Below are 21,119 nucleotides of genomic sequence, written 5' to 3'. Positions count from 1 at the left end.
TACCACAGGATTTAAAAAAGATCTTTAATTACTGAAATTACTAGCTTAAGTGGAAAAATAATAGCAATATAAAATATCAAACATCAATGCTATTGGGGCGCCTGGGTGGCCCAGTTGGTTAAACGTCCAACTTTGGCTCAGGCCATGATCTCGTGGTCTGTGAGTTTCAGCCCCATGCCAGGCTCTGTGCTGACAGCTCAGGGCCTGAAGCCTGCTTTGATTATGTGTCTCCCTCTCTCTCTCTTTCCCTCCCCCATCTGCACTCTCACTCAACATTAAACATTAAAAAAATGGTTTTAATACATGCCATTGGTATATACTAAGCTATGGAACTATTAGTTTCTTACATGTATTTTCAAATGCTTACAGATTAAAACATTAATCTTTTTAAAAAGTTTCTTGGCATTTAAAAAACTCTCAAAACAGTATGTACATTTTATGATGGAAGGAGAGGGAATAAAATTTTTCAAGTACTGACATACATAACTCTCATTCTTTTATTATAATAAAACCTAGCATTAATGGATTTGGTGAACAACATTTACTCAACACAGGGTGGTCCACAACCACCATATACTCTCTTCACTATAATACTAAGAGGATTTCATCAAAAGCTTCCTGCACCTATAAGGTGATCCCTCGGCACAGACAATGGAAGTAGATTCCTAAGCACTTACGACAACTGCCAAACCATTTCTGACGTAAGCTGATCCATTCTCTAATTCTGCCACTGGTCCCTCCCACAGATTACCACCGTAAGGTTACTGAATGTGTTCTGGTGACAAGTTCATGCCTAAAATGGACAGTCACTTGTGAGCCTATTAATTTTATAAAACTCAAGAAGAATTCAGGTTTGCCAGAGGCCCTGACCACTCCTCTTACACTACTAAAGTGGAAGGCCAACGGCACAAGAATATTAATTCCAGATACAACTGGAAGAAGGGTAGCCCTGTAATCAAATGTTAATTTAAAATTTTATTTTCTAAATAATAAAAGGGAAAACCAAGTTTTTATCATAATCTTGTAACACAAGTGTGTATGCAGCTCTGCTTAAAAAGCAATGAAAAACAACAGATGGGCCATACTTTTATTACCTGTTTAAAAGTTCGAAGTCTGTCCAAAGTTCTTTGTCTCTCTTGGCTAACCCAGGCACTTTTTCTTTCTTCTTCATCATGTAATTTTTCTCTCTTCTGATAAAAAATTAATAGTAATTCCATTATGATGTGTCCCATTCATTTTTATTATTAATAGGGAAAAAAAAGAGAGCTCTCCCAGTTAAGTAAAATGGATAACTCCAATGAATGATTCATTAAACAGTGTTTATGGCATGAAACTACCAGTTTTAAATGGAAATCATGATTTTAAAATCCAGAATGATACGCTGACAAAAACAATACTGTTTCATTTTTGCATTTACCCACAATTAAAGATGTTTGCACTGAAATAAAGTCAAATTTTCTCTGAACTAAAAAATGTTCCTGTAGGGTTGTGGCTTCAACAGCTTAAGTGTAAAATACCTGTAGCTGCTATATTCTGCTAAATTAAATAGTTGACCTTAAAAACAAAATCAGCAACCACCTGGCCAGTAATTTAGACACTGCACCTTAGTTCAACCAACATAACCAGCAGCTAGAAAAAGTATTTCTTGCATTTTACATGAATCATTTGGCTCAATATCACCCCTTAAAGTTGGGAGTTATCAGCACAGAAATTTAAAATTTTTTCCCATGTTAATGCTAACCAGTGCAGCAACTGTGGAAAACAGTATGAAGGCACCTCAAAAAATTAAAAGCAGAGACTCCTGAGTGGCTCAGTCCAGGGAGCCACCCGACTCAGTTTCAGTTCAGATCATGATCCCAGAGTCGTGGGATCAAGCCCTGCATTGAGTTCCACACTGAGAGTGGAGCCTGCTTAAGATTCTGTGTCCCTCCCTCTGCTCCTCTACACCACTTGTGCATTTTCTCTTTCTAAAAAAAAAAAAAAAAAAAATTAATAAAAATAGAACTACTGTATTGTCTAGTAAGTAATTCCACTGCTGGGTATTTAACCAAAGAATACAAAAACACTAACTCAAAAAGAGATACACACCCCTATATTTATTGCACCATTATTTACAATGGCCACATTATGGAAGCAGCCCAAGTGTCCATTAATGGATAAAGAAGGTGTGGTATATATACATGGAATGGAATGTTACTCAGCCACAAAAATAATGAAAATTTGCCATCTTCAGCGACATGGATGAAGCTACGGAGTATAATACGAAGTGAAAAAAAATCAGAAAAAGACAAGTATCATATGATTTCACTCATCTGTGGAGTTGAAGAAATTTAAAAAATGAGCAAAGGAAAAAACACAAATCAAGAAACAGACTCTTAACTACAGAGAACAAACAGATGGTTATCAGAGCAGGTGGGGGGGGCAGATGAAATAGGTGAAGGGGATTAAGAGTACATTTCATTTATCACGACGAGCAGTGAGTGAGTAATGTAAAGAATTGGTGAACAATTAGAAACAAATAGAACGGTGTATATTAACTATACTGGAATAAAAAAAATTGTCTATACTGTTCAAACAATGAAAAGATATCTAATTACATCTCATTTTGCAGAATATTAAAAGGCTATCGAGCTATGCAGATAGGTTATGGCTTTCATTCCTACTTTGTTTTAAAAACTTGGGAGATACCTCCTACAAGACCAGTTAATGTTGTGTGCACAGGACAGTGGTCTCCAGTGTGTCATTAACTTGTCTCTCTTCCATTCATCCTGTTCAAATTCAATCTTCCATTATTCCCTTACATTACTACCTCTCTTCTTCCCCACCAGCTCCTCTAGTCAGAGTTACTGCTTCATATGTCGTGGATGACCACATCGGAATCTACAGGGTGACTTGAATCTTCAGGCACAAAGTGAACATCCTGTTTCAGAAAACTCTGTTGCACACTCATCACCTGGTAAAGTCACTGGACTTTCACAATAAACAAAGACTGAATATTCAGGCAGAAGATGGGTTGAGGGAAGGGAGACCTCACGCCTCTCGACAGCAACAACATTCAATGTCTCCAGAAGTTTGACAGAGAGAAAATATGGCACTGTGACCTAGACAAACTGTTTCTGACTTAGAAAAGAAATGGACAGGCATTCCCAAAATATGCCAAAACACAGTATGAGGACCATGAAATGTTCCAGAAGTAGTACCTTCATGAACGTTAACTAACTCCAAGAAAAATCAAAATAAAGTCAGGAATAGAAAAGTTGTGATAATCTATTTTGGTATTGATTTTTTTTTCACATTTTCCTGTATTGCTTTAATCTTTTATAATGATGATGCATATCTCTTTATAAACACAATGAGGTTTCTTTTTAAAAACGTATAGGAATGGTAGAGAAGCACTTTTGCCAGCCAGTAATTAAAACTACTCATAATAGAAGGATTTTTAAAGTAAGAGTCAAGAAATTTAGAATGTTTATATATATATATATATATATATATATATATATATATATGTGTGTGTGTGTGTGTGTGTGTGTGTGTACACACACACACACACACACACACACACACACATATACACATACACACAGCAAGATAATTACTCAGGAAAAAATTCACCTTGCTTAGATAATAGGACAGTATTACAAAATATTAACTAAAAAGCAAGAAAACTTTATCAATTCACAGAGTAAAAAAGAAAGCATGTAAAATACCATCTAAGAGAGGGGCACCTGGGTCCCTCCGTCAGTTAAGTGTACAACTCTTGATTTTGGCTCACGCCATGAACTCATGGTTCGTGGGATCAAGCCCTGTACCCGGGCTCTGTGTTGACAGTGCAAACCTCCTTGGGATTCTCTCTCCCTCTCTCTCAGCCCCTCCCCTACTTACACTCTCTCTCTCAAAATAAATATTTAAAAATATACCACCCAAGAGAGTAAAATGGTAGGGGAAAAGCTGCTTAAGATAAGGAAATACCATTCTTCCATGAAATGCTTACCAATTACGTGTCAGCCAGGCCCTATATTAAGCCCTAGGAGAGAAGCAGGAATGAGTAAGTGGTGGTGAGGTAAGTGGCAGGCATGTTAAGCAGAGAGGGTTAGCTGTCAAGCACCAAGGAAGAAACTGACCCTACTGGAGGAGGAGGTGGTGAAAAGGAGGATAGTTCCTAGAAGAAAGCACAAGCAGTAATCTCTTAAACATTGGTCTTAGCAACATTTTCTAGATAGGTCTCCTAAGGCAAAGGAAACAAAAGCAAAAATCAACTATTGGGGCTACACCAATATAAAAAGTTCTGGCAAAACCATCAACAGAACAAAGAGGCATCCTATTGAATCGAAGAATATATTTGCAAATGTTATGTCCAATAAGGAGTTAATGTCCAAACTATATAAAGAATAGCAAGGAAAATAATAATCTGCTTTAAAAATGGGCAGAGGACATGCAAATGGCCAAAAGACACATGAAAACATGCTCAATGTCAGTAATTATCATTAATCATCAAGGAAATACAAATGAGTACCAAAATGACATATCACCTCACACCTGTCAGAATGGCTAGAATCAAAAAGAAGTAACAAGTGCTGGCAAGGATGTGGATAAAAGGAACCCTCATACACTGTTAGTGGGAATGTAAAATAGCACAGCCACTATGGAAAATAATATGGAGATTCCTCAAAAAACTAAAAATAGAAATACCCTGGGGCGCCTTGGTGGCTCAGTCGGTTGAGCATCCAACTTTGGTTCAGGTCATGATCTGATGGTTCGTGAGTTCAAGACCCACATCAGGCTCTACGCTGTCATTCAGAGGCTGCTTGGGATTCCTACCCCCCCCCCCCCGCCCCCTGCCATACAAAAGTCAGCTGCTTTCTAATATACTAGCAAGGAACATCTACTAGAGTTTGATATTAAAAACTATTTATATTACCATTAAAAAAAAGAGGCATAAATCTAATAGTTTAGGTATAAATCTAGTAAAATATAATAAATGGGGAGCTATTCCTTGTTTACACATAGGAAGACTCAATATTGTTAAGGTGTCAATTATTCCCAAACTTGACCTACAGATCTCACATAATCCTAATCAAAATCTCTTTCGCTTATTTTGTGGAGACTGACAAGCTGATTGTAAGGTTTCTTTGGAGAGGCAAAAGACTTAGATGAGAGAACACAGAGCACAAGAGATCCAAACACATTCAATCAACTGATCTTTAACAAAGGAGCAAAGGCAATCCAGTGAAGAGAAGTAACAGCTTTTTAAACAAATGGTGTTGGAACTACTAGACATACACACACACACACACACAAAAAATTAGCCACAGACCTTACACTCTTCATGTACATTAACTCAAAACAGATCACAGACCTGAATGTAAAATGCAGAACTATAAAGCTCCAGCAACATAACCCAGGAGAAAATATAGATGACCTTGGTTTTGGTGAGGAGTTTTTAGATACAGCACCAAAAGTACAACTCATGAAAGAAATAACTGACAAGTTGGACTTCATTAACATTAAAATTAAAAAGTTCTATTCTGCAAGATATGTTTTTAAGGGAATGAAAACACAAGCCAGAAATAGGGGAAAAAATACTTGCAAAGTCCAGAATACACAAAGAATTCTTAAAACTCAGTAATAAGAAAACAATCTAATTAAAAATTGAGCAAAGGATCTGGACATAACCTCAGCAAAGCAGATGGATGACAAAAAAGGCATTATGAAAAGATACTCATTATCACATGCCACTAAGAAACTGCGAACTAAAATAACCATCACGTACCACATGCCTATTAAGGGCTAAAATACAAAACACTGACGACACCAAATGCTGGTAGGGATGTGGAGCAACAGGAACCCTCTCGTCCACTGCTGGTGGCAATGCAAAACAGTACAGCCACTCTGCAAGACAGTTCGGCAGTTTCCCACAAAATTAAATAAACTCTTACATTATGATCCAGCAAATACTGCTCCTCAGGATTTACCCAAGAGATGAAAACTTATGTGCACACAAAAACCTGTATCAATGTTTACAGCAACTTTTTTCATCACTGCCAAACCTTGGGAACAACCAACATGTCTCAGTAGGTCAATCGATAAACTATGGTACCGGGGCACCTGGTTGGTTCAGTTAATACAGCCTGCGCCTCTTCATCTCGAGGTTTTGAGTTCAAGCTCCACACTGAGTGTGGAGCCTACATAAGACAAATTTTAAAAATAAAGTGTGGTTATCCAGACAATGGGTTACTATTCGGTGCTAAGAAGAAATGAGCTACCAAGCGATGAAAATGCATGGAGGAATCTTAAAAGCACAGTACTAAGGTAAACAAATCTAAAAAGGATTGTAGGATTCCAATTAAACATTCTGTTTACAATTAAACATATTGTAGGATTCCAATTAAACATTCTGGAGAAGGCAAAACTCTGGAAACAGTGAAAAAGATCAGCGGTTGCCAGGGGTTTGAAGAGAAAGGGAGATGAATAGATGGAACACAGGACATTTTGAGGGCAGTAAAAAACATTTTGTATGATATTATGATGGTGGATTCATATCATTATATGTTGGTCAAAAACAATAGCACCAAGAATGAACTCTAATGTAAACTATGGACGTTAGGTGATAATGATGTATCAGTGTTGGTCCACTGACTGTAACAAATGTACTACTCTTTGCTTGGTAGGGGAAGCTGTGAGTGTGTGGAGGTATATGGGAACTGTCTATTATCTTCTGCTCAGTATGTCTCAAACTGCTCTTAATGTGTGTGTATATGCATACGTATTAAACTGCAAACATACATATATATGGAATTAATGCTAATATCTAGTTGTTTACATTTTCTTATTCTCTATAATTTTATCCACTTTGAGACAGGTAAAAAACCAGTTTTGTTCTAATTCTCCGAGTCCAAACTTACTAGTTGTACTGTGTGATGGGCTCTGTATTCATCTTCACTCCGAAGGCGTTGTTGGAACTTTTCATTGTGTTTTGCAATACAAATTTCCTGTAAATACATAAAATGTGTTTTAATATAACTGAAACCTGAAAGACTCAAAACACCACACCAGGGCCTATTTTATTGGGTTTAATTTTAATCTTAACATGTACCTACAGGGAAACACCAAACAATAAGCCACCTCTGATTGCTCAACTGGAGTACTGAAGCAGCATGAGCCAAATCATCAAGATCTTAAAAAAAAAAAAAAAAAAAAAAAAAAAAAAAGTATATATATCAACTTCTCTAGAACTCATTTCTCACTCTCTTTGAGGGGGAGGGATGGGACAAGACAGAGTCGAAGAGGGTGTCCTTAGGTAATGTCACAGGTCTCTTTTAGTTCTGAAGTCTGTGGCCAAAAGATTCTAAGTCTTATTGTAGTCTTTATCTTTTTTAGGTAATCTCTACACCCAAAGTGGGGCTCAAACTCACAACCCCAATATCAAGAGTCACACGCTCTACCCACCGAGCCAGCGAGGCCCCTTGTTGTAGTCTTTAAACTATGCTGGGCAAAAAAAAAAAAAAAAAGGATTTACAACTTTTGGATTAAAGTCTGTGTTCTTAAACTTTGATGGGTTAAAAAACATGACGTTGCCTGGAGGGCTTTAAATAATAACATGAAATCTGTATCTTATTGGTTAGAGAATTCAGAAGGAAAAGAGACTGTCCAGAGGCACCTGGGCGGCTCAGTCAGTTAAGCATCTGAATCATCATTTTGGCTTAGGTCATGATCTCATGGTAGGTGGGATCAAGCCCTGCATCAGGCTCTGTGCTGACGGAATAGAGCCTGCTTGGGATTCTCTCTCCCTCTCAATGCCTCCCCTGCACATGCTCTCTCTCAAAGTAAATAAAGATTTGAAAAAAAGAAAGAGGGGAGCCTGGTGGTTCAGTCAGTTAAGCGTCCGACTCCTGATTTCGGCTCAGGACATGATCTCTCACGGTTCTTGAGATTGAGCCTCACATATTTGGATTCTCTCTCCTTCTCTCTCCATTCCTCCCCTGTTAGCACTCTCTCTCTCTCAAAATAAATAAAAACATAATAATAAACTAGGAACTATGTGCCTCTTTACAAAATAATGCACTATTATCTGGAAACTTTATAGTAGCACCATGCTAAGTCTTCATTTTCCCTGGGTCTTCCTGGAGAAGTATTCCAGGTAAAAAGGTGGCCATTAGTTTACAACACTCTCAAAACTATACAAACTTTTAACCAGAGAAAGTGATATGATAAATGATCTTTTAGGCTGGTGAACCAGAGTTTAAAGCATTTGTATCATATTTTTCACCCACATTGGGTTGACTCTAAGGCCTAACCAGTATGAATGAAGAAATTAACCTGTTTGGGGCAGTCTCCAGGGGATAACAAAGGTAGTATTGTATATAAGTAACAGGATATAGTGATACAATGACTCAGGCTTCTATGTCACCCAGACCTAAGATAGAATTCTACCTTTGCCCCATATTAGCTGTTTTTCCTTGGGTGATCTGTTTAACTACCAGTAGCCTTGATTCCCTTGATTATAAAATGAGGATATAGGTCTATAATCCCTTATTTTCAGACTTTAGAAAGATGGTATGTTACATATGCAGTATCTAGTAACTCCAGCAAGATCTGAAGTAGCACCCTATAAGACTAAAACTAACATTGTTGCAGTGAAACATATGAATAGTCAAAGTAAGAGAGACTCTCAAATGGACAGCTTCCTCTCAGCTCTGGGTTTGTCACCACGTCAAGTATGAGAATGTTTTTGATCTGTGGAGCTTTCTCAACTTTAGGCAAAAGAATATCTCATTTGACTATCGATATCATTAAAGAAAATAAAAATGCATAAAGAATATTCATCTTTACAAGTGTATTCACAGTGGCACCTGGGTGGCTCAGTCAGTTAAACATCCAACTCTTGATTTGGCTCAGGTCATGATCTCACAGTTTTGAGACTGAGCCCCGAGTCTGGCTCTGCACTGGGCATGGAGCCTTCTTAAGATTCTCTCTCTCCCTCTGCAACTCCCCTGCTCACTCTCTCTCTCTTTAAAAAAAAAAAAAAAAAAAAAGAAAAATCTAATCACAAAGTACAGACTTCAAGTCGTCATGGCATAGCCAGAGACCATCATTTTTTCAAGAGGAAAGGCAGGGCATGACTTAAAGTCACAAGTACTCCCCTGGGTATGAAATCCTACCAAGGATGCTGGATAGACCAAACACCCTGTGACAGTGAACATGTAGACAAGGAATATAGGACGATGTTACACAGAAAGGCATAATTTCATTTTTTGTATCATAGAGGTGATCTTCTCATTATCTTTCTTTTTAGGACTTAGTGTTTCTAGTTTCCTCTCTTCTCAGCCATCTTTTATCACTCCTTTTACCCCCAGTAGTTCTCCCACCTCAGGTGGTGAGTGAGGGCTGGGGGTAGGTATGGCGGAGGGCAAGACCATTTAGAGCCCCTGACTCTGTGTGATGTGATGGGTTGCAGGAGGTCTGAGGCTGCTGGTCTAAACGGGCAGATTCTCTAGGAGTGAACTTCCCTACCTCAGATTTAGATTAATAAGAGTGAAGAGTAAAGGATATTAATTTTTTTATATATAGAATTCCTTAAAGATTGAGATCAGAATCAAGACATAATTATACAACAGGACTGGCCTCCTTAAATAATCAGGACCAGAGAACTGCATTACGTGGCATCCTGCAACCCTGTCCTTTACCAGAGTCACTTACGGGGTGTTGGGGGTAAATAGCACATCATCACTGGCTGTTCTAATGTGTTTAACAAAGCAGTTCTCAGAAAACTCTATAATGTTAACATAATGGCTTGAGTATTGAGAAGAGGTAACTCTCACTTAGTTTTAAAACATGTAACTGCTAGTGACAAATCAGGTTACAATTATTAGATATGGGTCAAGGATTAAGTAATGACTAACAAAAAGTCTTAAAACTAAGGCTATATATTTGATAAATAACCTAAGCTATTATACCTTTTTATTTCTGAGGTAGGCTTTCTTGGCTGAAACTCGTCCACGCCTTGCTTCCAGCTGGCGTGCTTTCTGCTGAAGTTTCTGTAGCTCTTCTCTCTGTAAGTGCACAGACACTGCCATCTCTTCCTTCTCCAGCATGGCCTCCATGCTTTCGTAAGTGTCGTAATATACCACCTCATCTCTCTTTTCTGTAACAAAACAGCAACAAGGGGTAGTGGTTAAGAGCAGGAGCTCATGGAGCCAGAAAGAACAGAGTTCTAAGCTACTTATTAACTCTGTAACCTCAGGCAAAGCCTTTACCTCTTGAGCTTCTTTGTAAAATAGCAATTGTTAGGAAATATACCTTCTAGGGTGAGTGTGTATACGAAATGCTCAGCAGTGTGTGGCACAGTTAAATGCTCGATAAATGTTAAGTATCATCATCCCTCAAATTCAAAATTTTTCTGGCTGAAACAACCTTACAAAGTGAGTATTTTACAAAGGTAATAGCATAGTTGCATTGCTGAGTCTACTAAATAACTTGAGTTTCAGAGCTCCTTTAAAAGGTTTTATGTTGGAGCGCCTGGATGGCTCAGTCGGTTCAGTGTCTGACTTCAGCTCAGGTCATGATCGCACAGCTCTTGAGTTCCAGCCCTGCATCAGGCTCTGTGCAGACAGCTCACAGTCTGGAGCCTGATTCGGATTCTGTGTCTCCCGCTCTCTCTGCCCCCCCCCCCGGCCCCTCCCTCTTCTCCCTCTCCCAAAAATAAACATTAAAAAAATTAAAAAATAAATTAAAAAATAAAAGGCTTTATGTTAAGACATTCTTAGTCTCAACAGAAGAACCAGCTGACGACTATGTGTATTTCCCCTATGTATTAATTTTTTTCCTGGATTTATGTGGTTGAATGCACACCATACCTGATATAAGTCTTTTGATGCTTTCCAGTTGTGCGGTCAATAGTAACTCTTCACACTTCAGGATTTCAAACTGTACTTCATACAACTGAAGTTGTAGGTCATAATAATCAGCTTCTAACTGATCCAGCCGGGCTATGGCCTCTGTACCACCCTGCAAACTCTGCATCTGCATTGAAAATAAAAATAAGAACATTTCTAATTGGTTGGGACAAGGAAAACAAATCAGGTTAGGATTAGAAATGAAAACTAATCATACAGCATAAATCCACGAAGCAACTGTTCCAAGAAAGAACCTTATAAACAAGAAGTAAAGATTTTTTTTAAAAGACAGAAAAACAGCAATAATCCAAACATATAGTTTTGGAAATAACTAGACATACATGGTAAAAATAACGTTTTTAAGTTTACTCATATCACAGGTCATGTTTAGGATACTATATTATTCTAATTATTCTGACATAAATATTAATAGTGTTCTTTCCTCTCAAAAGTGGATGTACTAACCTATGCAGTTATTCCTTCCATATATGAATGAGATTATGTATGAATAAGATATGTAAATAAGATTCATCCATACTCAGATAGTTATAACCAGGGGGTAGAAGTCTGGTCACCCTACACATCCAGAGCTGTGAGCTGTGTTTTGCTCCATGGTCACAGCTTCATTAGCTTCTAGGAGCTGGTCACTGGGGGAGCAAGGTGAATAGCAGGACAGAAATGACTGTAGGAAAACCCCTGCTATCTACTAACAATGATAACTATTAGTATCTTTACATAAATGCAGTTAGGATCCTACATCCAACCTAAGGTGAGACTGAACGGTTTCTAGACAGGTCTCATGAAGTGGTGGGTGTTCTCATATGAAGTTTGCTTGGTTGGTCGGTTGATTAGTTTTTGGTCCAGAAAGGAGAGGGAGAAGAGATTTTGCCAAGCAACCGAAGGAAATTACTATGAACAAAGTATGCTTCAGATACTAGTCCCCAACCCCACTATTTCCATGGATTCCTACTTGGATCTGTGAAGAAAGATGGCTCTAAGGAGGAGCTGACAGGATGGCTTTTCAGGAGTCATTGAAGGACAGGCATGTGAGAGAGTAAAGCATTCCTCTCAAAACATCTAAGAATATAGTACTACCACTTTAGCATATTAAATGTTCATGCTTAGAAACTGCAGGACACGGTCACAGGTATCAGTGTGCCCTGGAAGAATAAGCAACACTGGTGAGGAGGCCCTGGCCTCAAGTGGCATCCCAGGGGATGACTACCAAAGGGGGTGGAGGAGAAACAGAGGAAAAGGAGGGAAATGTTTGTGAGCTCCTCTGAGGGGTCACCTGGGGCTCCCAGAATACCAAGGAGATACTTGGCTGGTACCCTCGGGACAGGCTTGGCAGCAAAGACAGTGAATTCTTATGGCTGCAAAATGATCTCTTTTGTCTGATGAGGTTGGTGAATCGTGTTAGCACATAAAGAGAGTATGTTTAAACAAGAGTCCAGCCTGGGGCACCTGGGTGGCTCAGTCAAGTGTCTGCCTTTGGCTCAGGTCATGATCTCATGGTTCATGAGTTCGAGCCCTGTGTCGGGCTCTCTGCTGTCAGTGTGGAGCCCCTGTTCCCTCTCTCTCTGACCCTCCCCCGCTCTCTCTCAAAATAATAAAATTAAAAAAAAAAAAGACTAAACAAGAGTCCAGCCTTTCCTTTAAATTCTAGATATCCAACACAGTCTTACCTGAAGACTAGAGTATTTTTTAGCATATAATTTCAAGGTCCTTTATTTTTTTTAAGGTTCATTTATTTTGAGAGAGAGAGAGAGAGAGAGAGAGAGAGAGAGAGAGAGAGAGAGAGGGAGGGAGGGAGGGAGGGAGGGAGGGAGGGAGGGAGGGAAGGAATCCCAAGCAGGCTCCGTGTTGTCAGTGCACAGCCTGGCACAGGGCTCAATCCCACAAACCAATCCTACGAACTGTGAGATCATGACCAGAGTTGAAATCAAGAGTTGGATGCTTAACCAACTAAGCTATCCAGATGCCCCTCAAGTTCCTTGTAAACTGCAAAGCAACACTTAGCCTGTAATCTAAATGTGCAATGGTATACACTTAACGGTATACATTTAATAATAATCAGGTTAATTAAGTACAGTGCTCTTTCATAAATGTTATAAAATTTTTACACTGAATATTTAATGAATTGTAGGCCAATGATCCTGCTGCATTAGGAAATATTTTATGAGTGACAAACAGTAAATATGGAACAAACCACAAGATTCCATTACAGTGTCTCATGGAGGAGAATACTGACAAAATGAAATCCTGGTGTTTTGGTCCTAAGTCATAAAATATGAACGTGTCATTTCTTGTCTGAGACTTTCAGTCTCACTATAAATTACAAACATCCCTTTGCATACAACCTTGGGCTTCTTATCTAGCTCTGGAGACCACAGCTCCAAAATGCATATTCCTCTGTTACTAGCACCCATACTTTCTGTGAGCACAGCATACAAACATGTGAAATACATAACATTGGGGTGCCTGGGTGGCTCAGTTGGTTAAGCATCCAACTCTTGGGTTTTGACTCAGCTAATGATCTCACGGTTTGTGAGATCAAGTCCCACATCAGGCTATGCACTGACAGCGTGGAGCCTGCTTGGGATTCTCTCTCTTCTTCTCTCTCTGTCCTTCCTCTGCTCACACACTCTGTCTGAAAAATAAATAAATTAAAAAAAAAAAAAAAAACTAGTGAGAAGATTAAGCTTTAAAAAATAAATAAAATACATAATGTTAAAGGCTTTATTCTCTGGAAAATTACAATCAGTTAAGATAAAACCTTAGTGTGTATCAGTCTAAAACCTTCATGAACAGTGACACTGTTCAGATCAAGGTCTGGAACTATTAGTTCCACCTTCACTATCTCTAGTTCTCTCCAGCTGAAAGCAACCATTTGTCTGCCGTGTTCATATCACTGTGCTAGGGCTTCCCCTATACTCTAAGTTTGACTCTTGTCCAATACTTTGCTTAAGGAAAAGAAAGCTGAAAGCCCCTTGTTGGCATACTTTTACACTGTCAGCCAATATCAAATATCAAACTGAGAAAGGAAGGGGTGTATTCTTACAAGAAGTGACCTCATCGCCAACTTTCTGGTTTACTGAGTTCCATTCAAAGCAAGGAAGTCAAGAGGTAGATCTGCTATCGCAAGGTACAAAAATGAAAAAACCTCAGACGCAGAAGTGCAGGCAGAGGATCTATTGAATCCCAACCTCTGAAAGAACAAACAATAAAGCAGGGGTGGGCATCATGACAAGTAAAAGGGTTGTAGGGACTGCAGTAGAGAGGATTTTTTATGGGATAAACTAAGGAGAGAGAGATAAGAGACAAGGGAAATTTGGGAGGGTAAAATTGTGCTCTAAGGTTTATTTAAACTTTGACATGGAGGCAGTGAAAGACATGCAGAGTTATATGAAGTGTATGCTGTTCCAAATCCCTTCCCTAAAATATCTTAATTTCCAAACTGATTTTTCTCCTGGTATCTAATTCAGGGGACAGGCACAGAACTAAGGGAATGGGAATCAAGAGTACAAGCAACACTAATTCTGGACAATGGAACAATGCAGAGAAGGTAGGTGCCATAGTTGGGCACCTTTGTTACGCCTAGGGTCACTGCTTCCCTGGGCAATAAAGAAGCCTAGAAAGTAAGGTAAGTGCTCAAAGGAGACAATCAAATTGCCAAGTTTTCACACTTTGCTATCTTGAAATTTTATTCAGCTCAACTTTTACCTTCTGAACAAACTTCTGGTATCAGGACATCAAGACCCCCAAAACAAACTGCCTTCCCAGTGTAATGCAGGTAATACCAGCAACATTGTGCCTGACCCAATCCTCCCAATTCCTATAAGAATGGCCTTTCCACTAGACATAAGTAGGGAGCACCATTCTAATAAATATGGAAAAGAAAAAAAAGAAAAATGTTTTTACAGTAAATCTAGCAAGGAAATGAAGTACCAATCAACATCCAACATCCACATAAGGACATCGTACATTACTAACCCCACTGATAATCATTCCCACTATGCACAATAACAGTGGTGTTCTTGTTTCCTATTTTGACTATACTATACCATGAAACAAGACATGAAGCAATTTATACAAACTAATGATGCCCATATCTTGCCTTTCACTCTACTATGCTCGAAAAACTCTATGACATGAGAGGAGCTACAAAAATTAGAACTTTCAGAGTATCTGTGGGTGGAGTCATGCATTCAATAAATTCTCACTGGGCACCTGCTGGCTGGCTGAGTTATGGAAAGTATAGCAGTTAGCAATAAATGAAATGAGGGTTCAGTCATCATGAAAACCACGTACCGCACAAGAGACATTACATTAAAGGCAAGCTCAGCAAGCTGTCAGTCAAGACTAGCCCTTTTACTATGTGGCAAGGATGGAAAGTACACGAGGATTGGTACAAACAAACCTGACTATATGAGGTTCTACCAATAACAGCTTCACAAATATGGAGAATACATATAAACACAAGGAATTATCTAGAACTCCACATTTCAGAACTCTTTGAAAACTAAAAACAGCCATAATTTCTTTGATGTCAAAACCTAATCTCGTAATCCATTTGTAGGAAGCTATCCAGAAATGATGTGAATCCCTATTTATTCCATTTAATGAAAGTATGTTTCATTAATGGAATAAGAACACTTGTCTGAAGTTATATGTCCTAATCTGTCTAAAATTTGGAAAACTTAGAACTCTAATAAAACATATCTGGCCTCAGAGATTTGAGACAATGGCTTATAGGCTTGTAGTATAAAGGGTTATGTTTTAGATTTAAGAGATAATATACATAAAACACTAAAGATAGGGCCAGAAACATTTTTAAACTTTTCTATTCATTTTTTTGTAATCAATATCAAAATATCTTAAGATGACTAAAAGAGAATTTCATAAGTAATATAAAAACTTTTACAGTATTACCTAGGTTTTTCTACTTAAAGACTTTGAAATTTCTAATGTATAGATACAGAACAGACTATCTACATGTTTGTTAATAAATTAAAAACAAAAAAAGAGAGTCACTACCTGGACTAGCACCCTAGCTGCCCTACCTCTGTTCAGACTGTGTCCATCACACCAAAGCTCCCTGCTGTTGAAACTTCTTGGAAAGGTCCATTTGAAATATAACTGTCTGAAGCATGGGAATTATATTTTTCCCATCTTTCTATTCCCTTCCTTGATACTTGCATAATATGTAACACAGATTAGAGTAATCGTGTCTAAGATTTATAGAGTTCTTACTCTGTGTGCCAGGCATTATGCTAAATACTTTATATACATTAACCAATGAAATCATCACTTTCCTAAAAGGTATCTATTGATCTTATTTTATAGAGAGGTTAAGTAATTTACCCAAGGTTATGTAAGTAATAAGTTTGCAGAATCAGGATCTACATTATTCTGTCCAAATATGGTAGCCTAAAGTTACATGTGGCTATTTAAATAGAAATTAAATTAAAATTCTGTTCCTCTGTCACATAAATCACTTTTCAAGAGCTCAATAGATATCTGAGTAGTAGGTACACTACTGAAAAGTGCAAATATAAAACACATCCATTGTTGTAGGAAGTTCTACTGAATAGCACTGTCTAGACCCTAAGCTTAGGTCCCCTAGGGTATACTGTAAATGCTCCATAAATACTTAATGATTTAAAGAGAAATGACATGGGGGAATATAACCTTAAAAACACTTTAGCTGTATGATTTTAGAAGAATAACAAAATTATGGATAGTGAGGATGTAGCCTCAGGACTGGTATGTATTTAGCTCAATATTCTAGCGGTAGATATATGTTCATAGAGAGGAACTCAAGGAATCAAAGTTTCTAAAAAATGTATGGCGAATGGTTGGCATTCTCTGCCGAGAAAAGAAAGCACATTGGTATCTTTCTTAGAACGTTCAACAAGGAAGGACTGTCATCCAAAAAGTTTTCTGGTTAATTCTCTGTTAAGCAGAGAACATGCTAAATGAGATGTGATTGTATTTTCTGATGTTTCATCCTAGCATCTCAATCTTGGCATCTCCTATTTCAATTAATAACTACAAACAGAATCACCTTATTTCATTAATAATCCTTATTTTAATAATATTTTTTACACATATACTATTCCTAACCCTTTGTCATTTTATGTATTTTCGTTTTGTTCTGTGGCTGTGACTAATTAAACTCACCCTGGGTTCTTTCAAAGGTATTGAGCCAAAGAGACATCAATGTTTTCAGGAGTTTTTGATGGGAAAATTTGAACACCAGTGGCAATCTGGGATCAAAGGTTCAGGTACAGATGATTTGCAAACCTGTTAAATTTGTCTGCAGAACTGTGAGTATATGCATATTTCTCTCAGTAGAGAGTTCCTAGGTTTCAAATTCTTTTTTATAGAGAGCGAGAGAGCAAGAGAGCACAGACATATGCAAGTGGGAGGGTGGGGAAAAGGGACACAGAGAGAGAACTGCAAGCTGGCTCCATGCTCAGAGCAAAGCCCAACAAGGGGCTCGATCCCATTACCTTGTGATCATGACCCGAGCTGAGGTCAACAGTGAGATGCTCAACCAACTGAGCCACCCGGGCATGCTCACCCCACCCCTACTCCCCCCCACCCCACACACACCGTGCCAGCTTTCAAATTCTTAATAGTGCAGGAGTCTGGACCTCAAAAGGGTAAGAATGACTACAATCAAGATCCAGAAACATTTATAAAGGAGACAGATTAAAAAAAATGGTATGTACTCCTAAAGCATATTTAAAGGAGTTAAAGAATTTAAATGTCAAATATAGTTTTGCTTATGTAGGTATAATTTGGTACTTAAGAATTTACAAGTTTAGCACTACACTCATATCAATTATTACTAAATATTTTTTAATTTCTGATTTTTTTTTAAATTTCTGATTTTAACTAAAAAAATTTTTCTTAATGTTTATTTTTGAGACAGAGGGAGACAGAGCTTGAGTGGGGGAGGGGCAGAGAGAGAGGGAGACACGGAATCTGAAACAGGCTCCAGGCTCTGAGCTGTCAGCACAGAGCCCGATGCGGGGCTCAAACCGATGCAGGGCTCGAACTCATGAACTGTGAGATCATGACCTGAGCCAAAGTCGTACACTTAACCGACTGAGCCACCCAGGCACTCCTCTGATTTTATTTTTTAAAGTATTTTATGTTGTCACATCAGGAAGAAGTTTTCTCTTTAAAAACAAAAACAAGGGGTGCCTGGGTGGCGCAGTCGGTTAAGCGTCCGACTTCAGCCAGGTCACGATCTCGCGGTCCATGAGTTCGAGCCCCGCGTCGGGCTCTGGGCTGATGGCTCAGAGCCTGGAGCCTGTTTCCGATTGTGTCTCCCTCTCTCTCTGCCCCTCCCCCATTCATGCTCTGTCTCTCTCTGTCCCAAAAATAAATAAACGTTGAAAAAAAAAATTAAAAAAAAAAAAACAAAAACAAAAAAAACCAGACACAATATAATGTATTTTTTTTTAAAGAACAAAAGTCTCCCCATAATTTAAATAACAGAGCAGTACTGTATTATCAAGTGTTCAATGGAAAATCATCTGTTTGGGATGGACTTAATTCATATTTGCTCTGTTTCTCATGAGTAATGTGGTCACCTTAAATTAATGCTAATAAAACTGGTGTAGTACATCATAGATATACATAAAAAACACAATATGTACATTATATACACTCAAGCATAAACCTGGCAAGAATGGCTGGTATGTTTACCAAACCCTTTGAAGAATTTAAACACAATCCAGAACATTAAGAAGGAGACCATTAAGGTAATGGGGTGGCCCCAGGGAAAATGACCCCACAGGTAATCATCCTAGACTCCTGGGGCCCATTGTAGCCCAGCCCTTCCTCTACAACCCTAGACCAATTCCAGTAAGAACAATGTTCTTACAATAGCAAACAGTCAGAAATCTTACCCTAAGCAGTTCTTTTAGGCACTCTATAATTCACTGTCAGCCTGGTTAGAGCAACAAAGCTAGCACATGTGATAAAGACAAAGAATGGTACTCAACTTCCCAGGCAATAAAATGCTAGGATTAAAACACACACACACACACACACACACACACACACACACACACCCCAAAAACCAAAACCTAGGATATTACGTTTTAAAAGTTCTGGAACTTAGTATTTCAGACAGCTTGTGACTAATGAGAAAGCTTACTAGGAAAAGGAGATTGCAACAGAAATGCTTCAGGAGAACATGAGTAGGACTGAAATCCTTGCAAAGAGATTCTGAATACAGGGTGAAAAAGTTCCAGGACAAGACAAGTTACAATTTTGCCTTTAACACTAGTAGCAAATAAAATATAAGGGGAAAAAAAATCACAATTTAAAGTCATTAACAAAAAGATTTCTTTCTAGATCATAGTCATTATACATTATAAGCTATCTCACTACTTTTTAACAAGAGTACATAAGCATATGCACTTTTAAAATGTCAATAGGGACCAACTAAGCCAAAAAAATTTCATACAGCTGTACTAATAAAAGCGGAGACATTTTGTTTTTCCTTAGAGACTAAAATATACTACTGCCACATATAGCCAGTGTTCTAACAACCAATACAGTCAATCCATAGAATGGGAGCAAATATTTTCAAATTATGTATCTTATAAAAAACTTGTATATAGAATATATAAAGAAGTCTTTCAACTTAGTAATAAAGAAAACCACAATTTTAAAATGTAAAAGATATGAACAGATGTTTCTCCAAAGAAGATAAATAAGTAGGGAATAAGCAAATGAAGAGATACTCAATATAAATACCATGAGGGAAATGCATCTAAAAACACAATGAGGGGCGCCTGGGTGGATCAGTCGGTTAGGCGTCCGACTTCGGCTCAGGTCACGATCTCACTGTCCGTGGGTTCGAGCCCCGCGTCGGGCTCTGTGCTGACTGCTCAGAGCCTGGAGCCTGTTTCAGATTCTGTGTCTCCCTCTCTCTCTGACCCTCCCCCGTTCATGCTCTGTCTCTCTCTGTCTCAAAAATAAATAAATGTTAAAAAAAAATTTTTTTTTAAATAAAAACTCAATGAAATACCACTTCACACTCAACCAAGATGCCATAATAAAAAAGACACATTTTAAGTGTTAATGATTGTGTAGAACAAGATGTGTAGAAATTCTAACTGTTGTACACTGCTGTTGGGAACAGCTGCTTAGGAAAACAGTCTGACAGTTCCTTAAAAAGTTAAACAGTTTTCTCCTAGGGACATACCAAGATAAATGAAAACCCTATACATGACAGGGTTCACAGCAGCATGGTTCATAATAGCTCCAAAAGCAGAAAGAGCCCAAATGTTTATCAACTGATGAATGCACAAAATGTGGTATTAACCATATAAAGATCATTCTATCAAAAAACTAAATTAAGCATGCATGGTTTCCCAAACAAAAACTAAAGCAGTTGTTGACCACACTACTGGAAGAAATATTAAAAGGGGACTGTGGGTGTGTTGGGGGAGAGGGGCAACAAAGACTAGAAAGGAACAGAAACACCAACTTTACACATAACACAAAGACTCTGAATTCGTATCTATCAATAGTCACTCCAAATGTAAATGGACTACATGCTTCAATCAAAAGACACAGGGTATCAGAATGGATAAATAAAAACAAGACACATCTATATGCTGCCTGTAAGAGACTCATTTTAGACCTAAAGACACCAGAAGATTGAAAGTGAAGGGATAGAGAACTATCTAGCATGCTAATGCACATAAAAAGCCAGAGTAGCCATACTTATTATCAGACAAACTAGATTTTAAACCAAACCCTGTTAAAAGAGATGAAAAAGAGGCAGTACATCCTAATTAAGGGGTCTATCCAAGAAGAAGATCTAACGATTGTAACTATTTATGCCCCCAATGTGAAAGCACCTAAATACATAAATAAATTAATAAACAAAGAAATTCATTGATAATAATACAAAAGCAGTATGGGACTTTAACACACCATGTACAACAATGGATAGTTCACCTAAGCAGAAAATCAACATGAAAGTAATTGCCTTTTTTTTTTTAGTTGATTTATTTATTTATTTGGGGGGGGTGGGGGGAGAGGGAGGGAGGGAGAGAGGGGGGAGAATGAATGAATATGAATGAGTGGGGGAGGGACAGAGAAACAGGAAAGAGGATCCAAAATGGGCTCAGTGCTGACAGCAGACAAACCGATGGGGGGCTCAAACTCACAAACCAAGAGATCATGACC

General features: G+C 38.2%; 1 protein-coding gene across 1 annotated transcript in view; it reads right to left on the bottom strand.

Moving 5' to 3' along the window:
• Positions 1-21,119, bottom strand: part of JMY (junction mediating and regulatory protein, p53 cofactor) — a 105,814-nt gene that overhangs the window by 12,868 nt on the left and 71,827 nt on the right. Inside the window, exons 5-8 of the mRNA XM_011284222.4 lie at positions 10,857-11,022; positions 9,957-10,144; positions 6,906-6,992; positions 1,095-1,190 (exon numbers count right to left, since the gene is read on the bottom strand). Of these exons, the coding sequence (XP_011282524.2) occupies positions 1,095-1,190; positions 6,906-6,992; positions 9,957-10,144; positions 10,857-11,022 (537 nt within the window). The remainder of the gene's footprint in view (positions 1-1,094; positions 1,191-6,905; positions 6,993-9,956; positions 10,145-10,856; positions 11,023-21,119) is intronic.

The sequence above is a fragment of the Felis catus genome, chromosome A1 (assembly GCF_018350175.1).
Source record: "Felis catus isolate Fca126 chromosome A1, F.catus_Fca126_mat1.0, whole genome shotgun sequence".
Lineage (NCBI taxonomy): Eukaryota > Metazoa > Chordata > Mammalia > Carnivora > Felidae > Felis > Felis catus.
The sequence above is the reverse complement of the archived record's forward strand: the minus strand, read 5'-3'. Positions and strand labels throughout refer to the sequence as shown.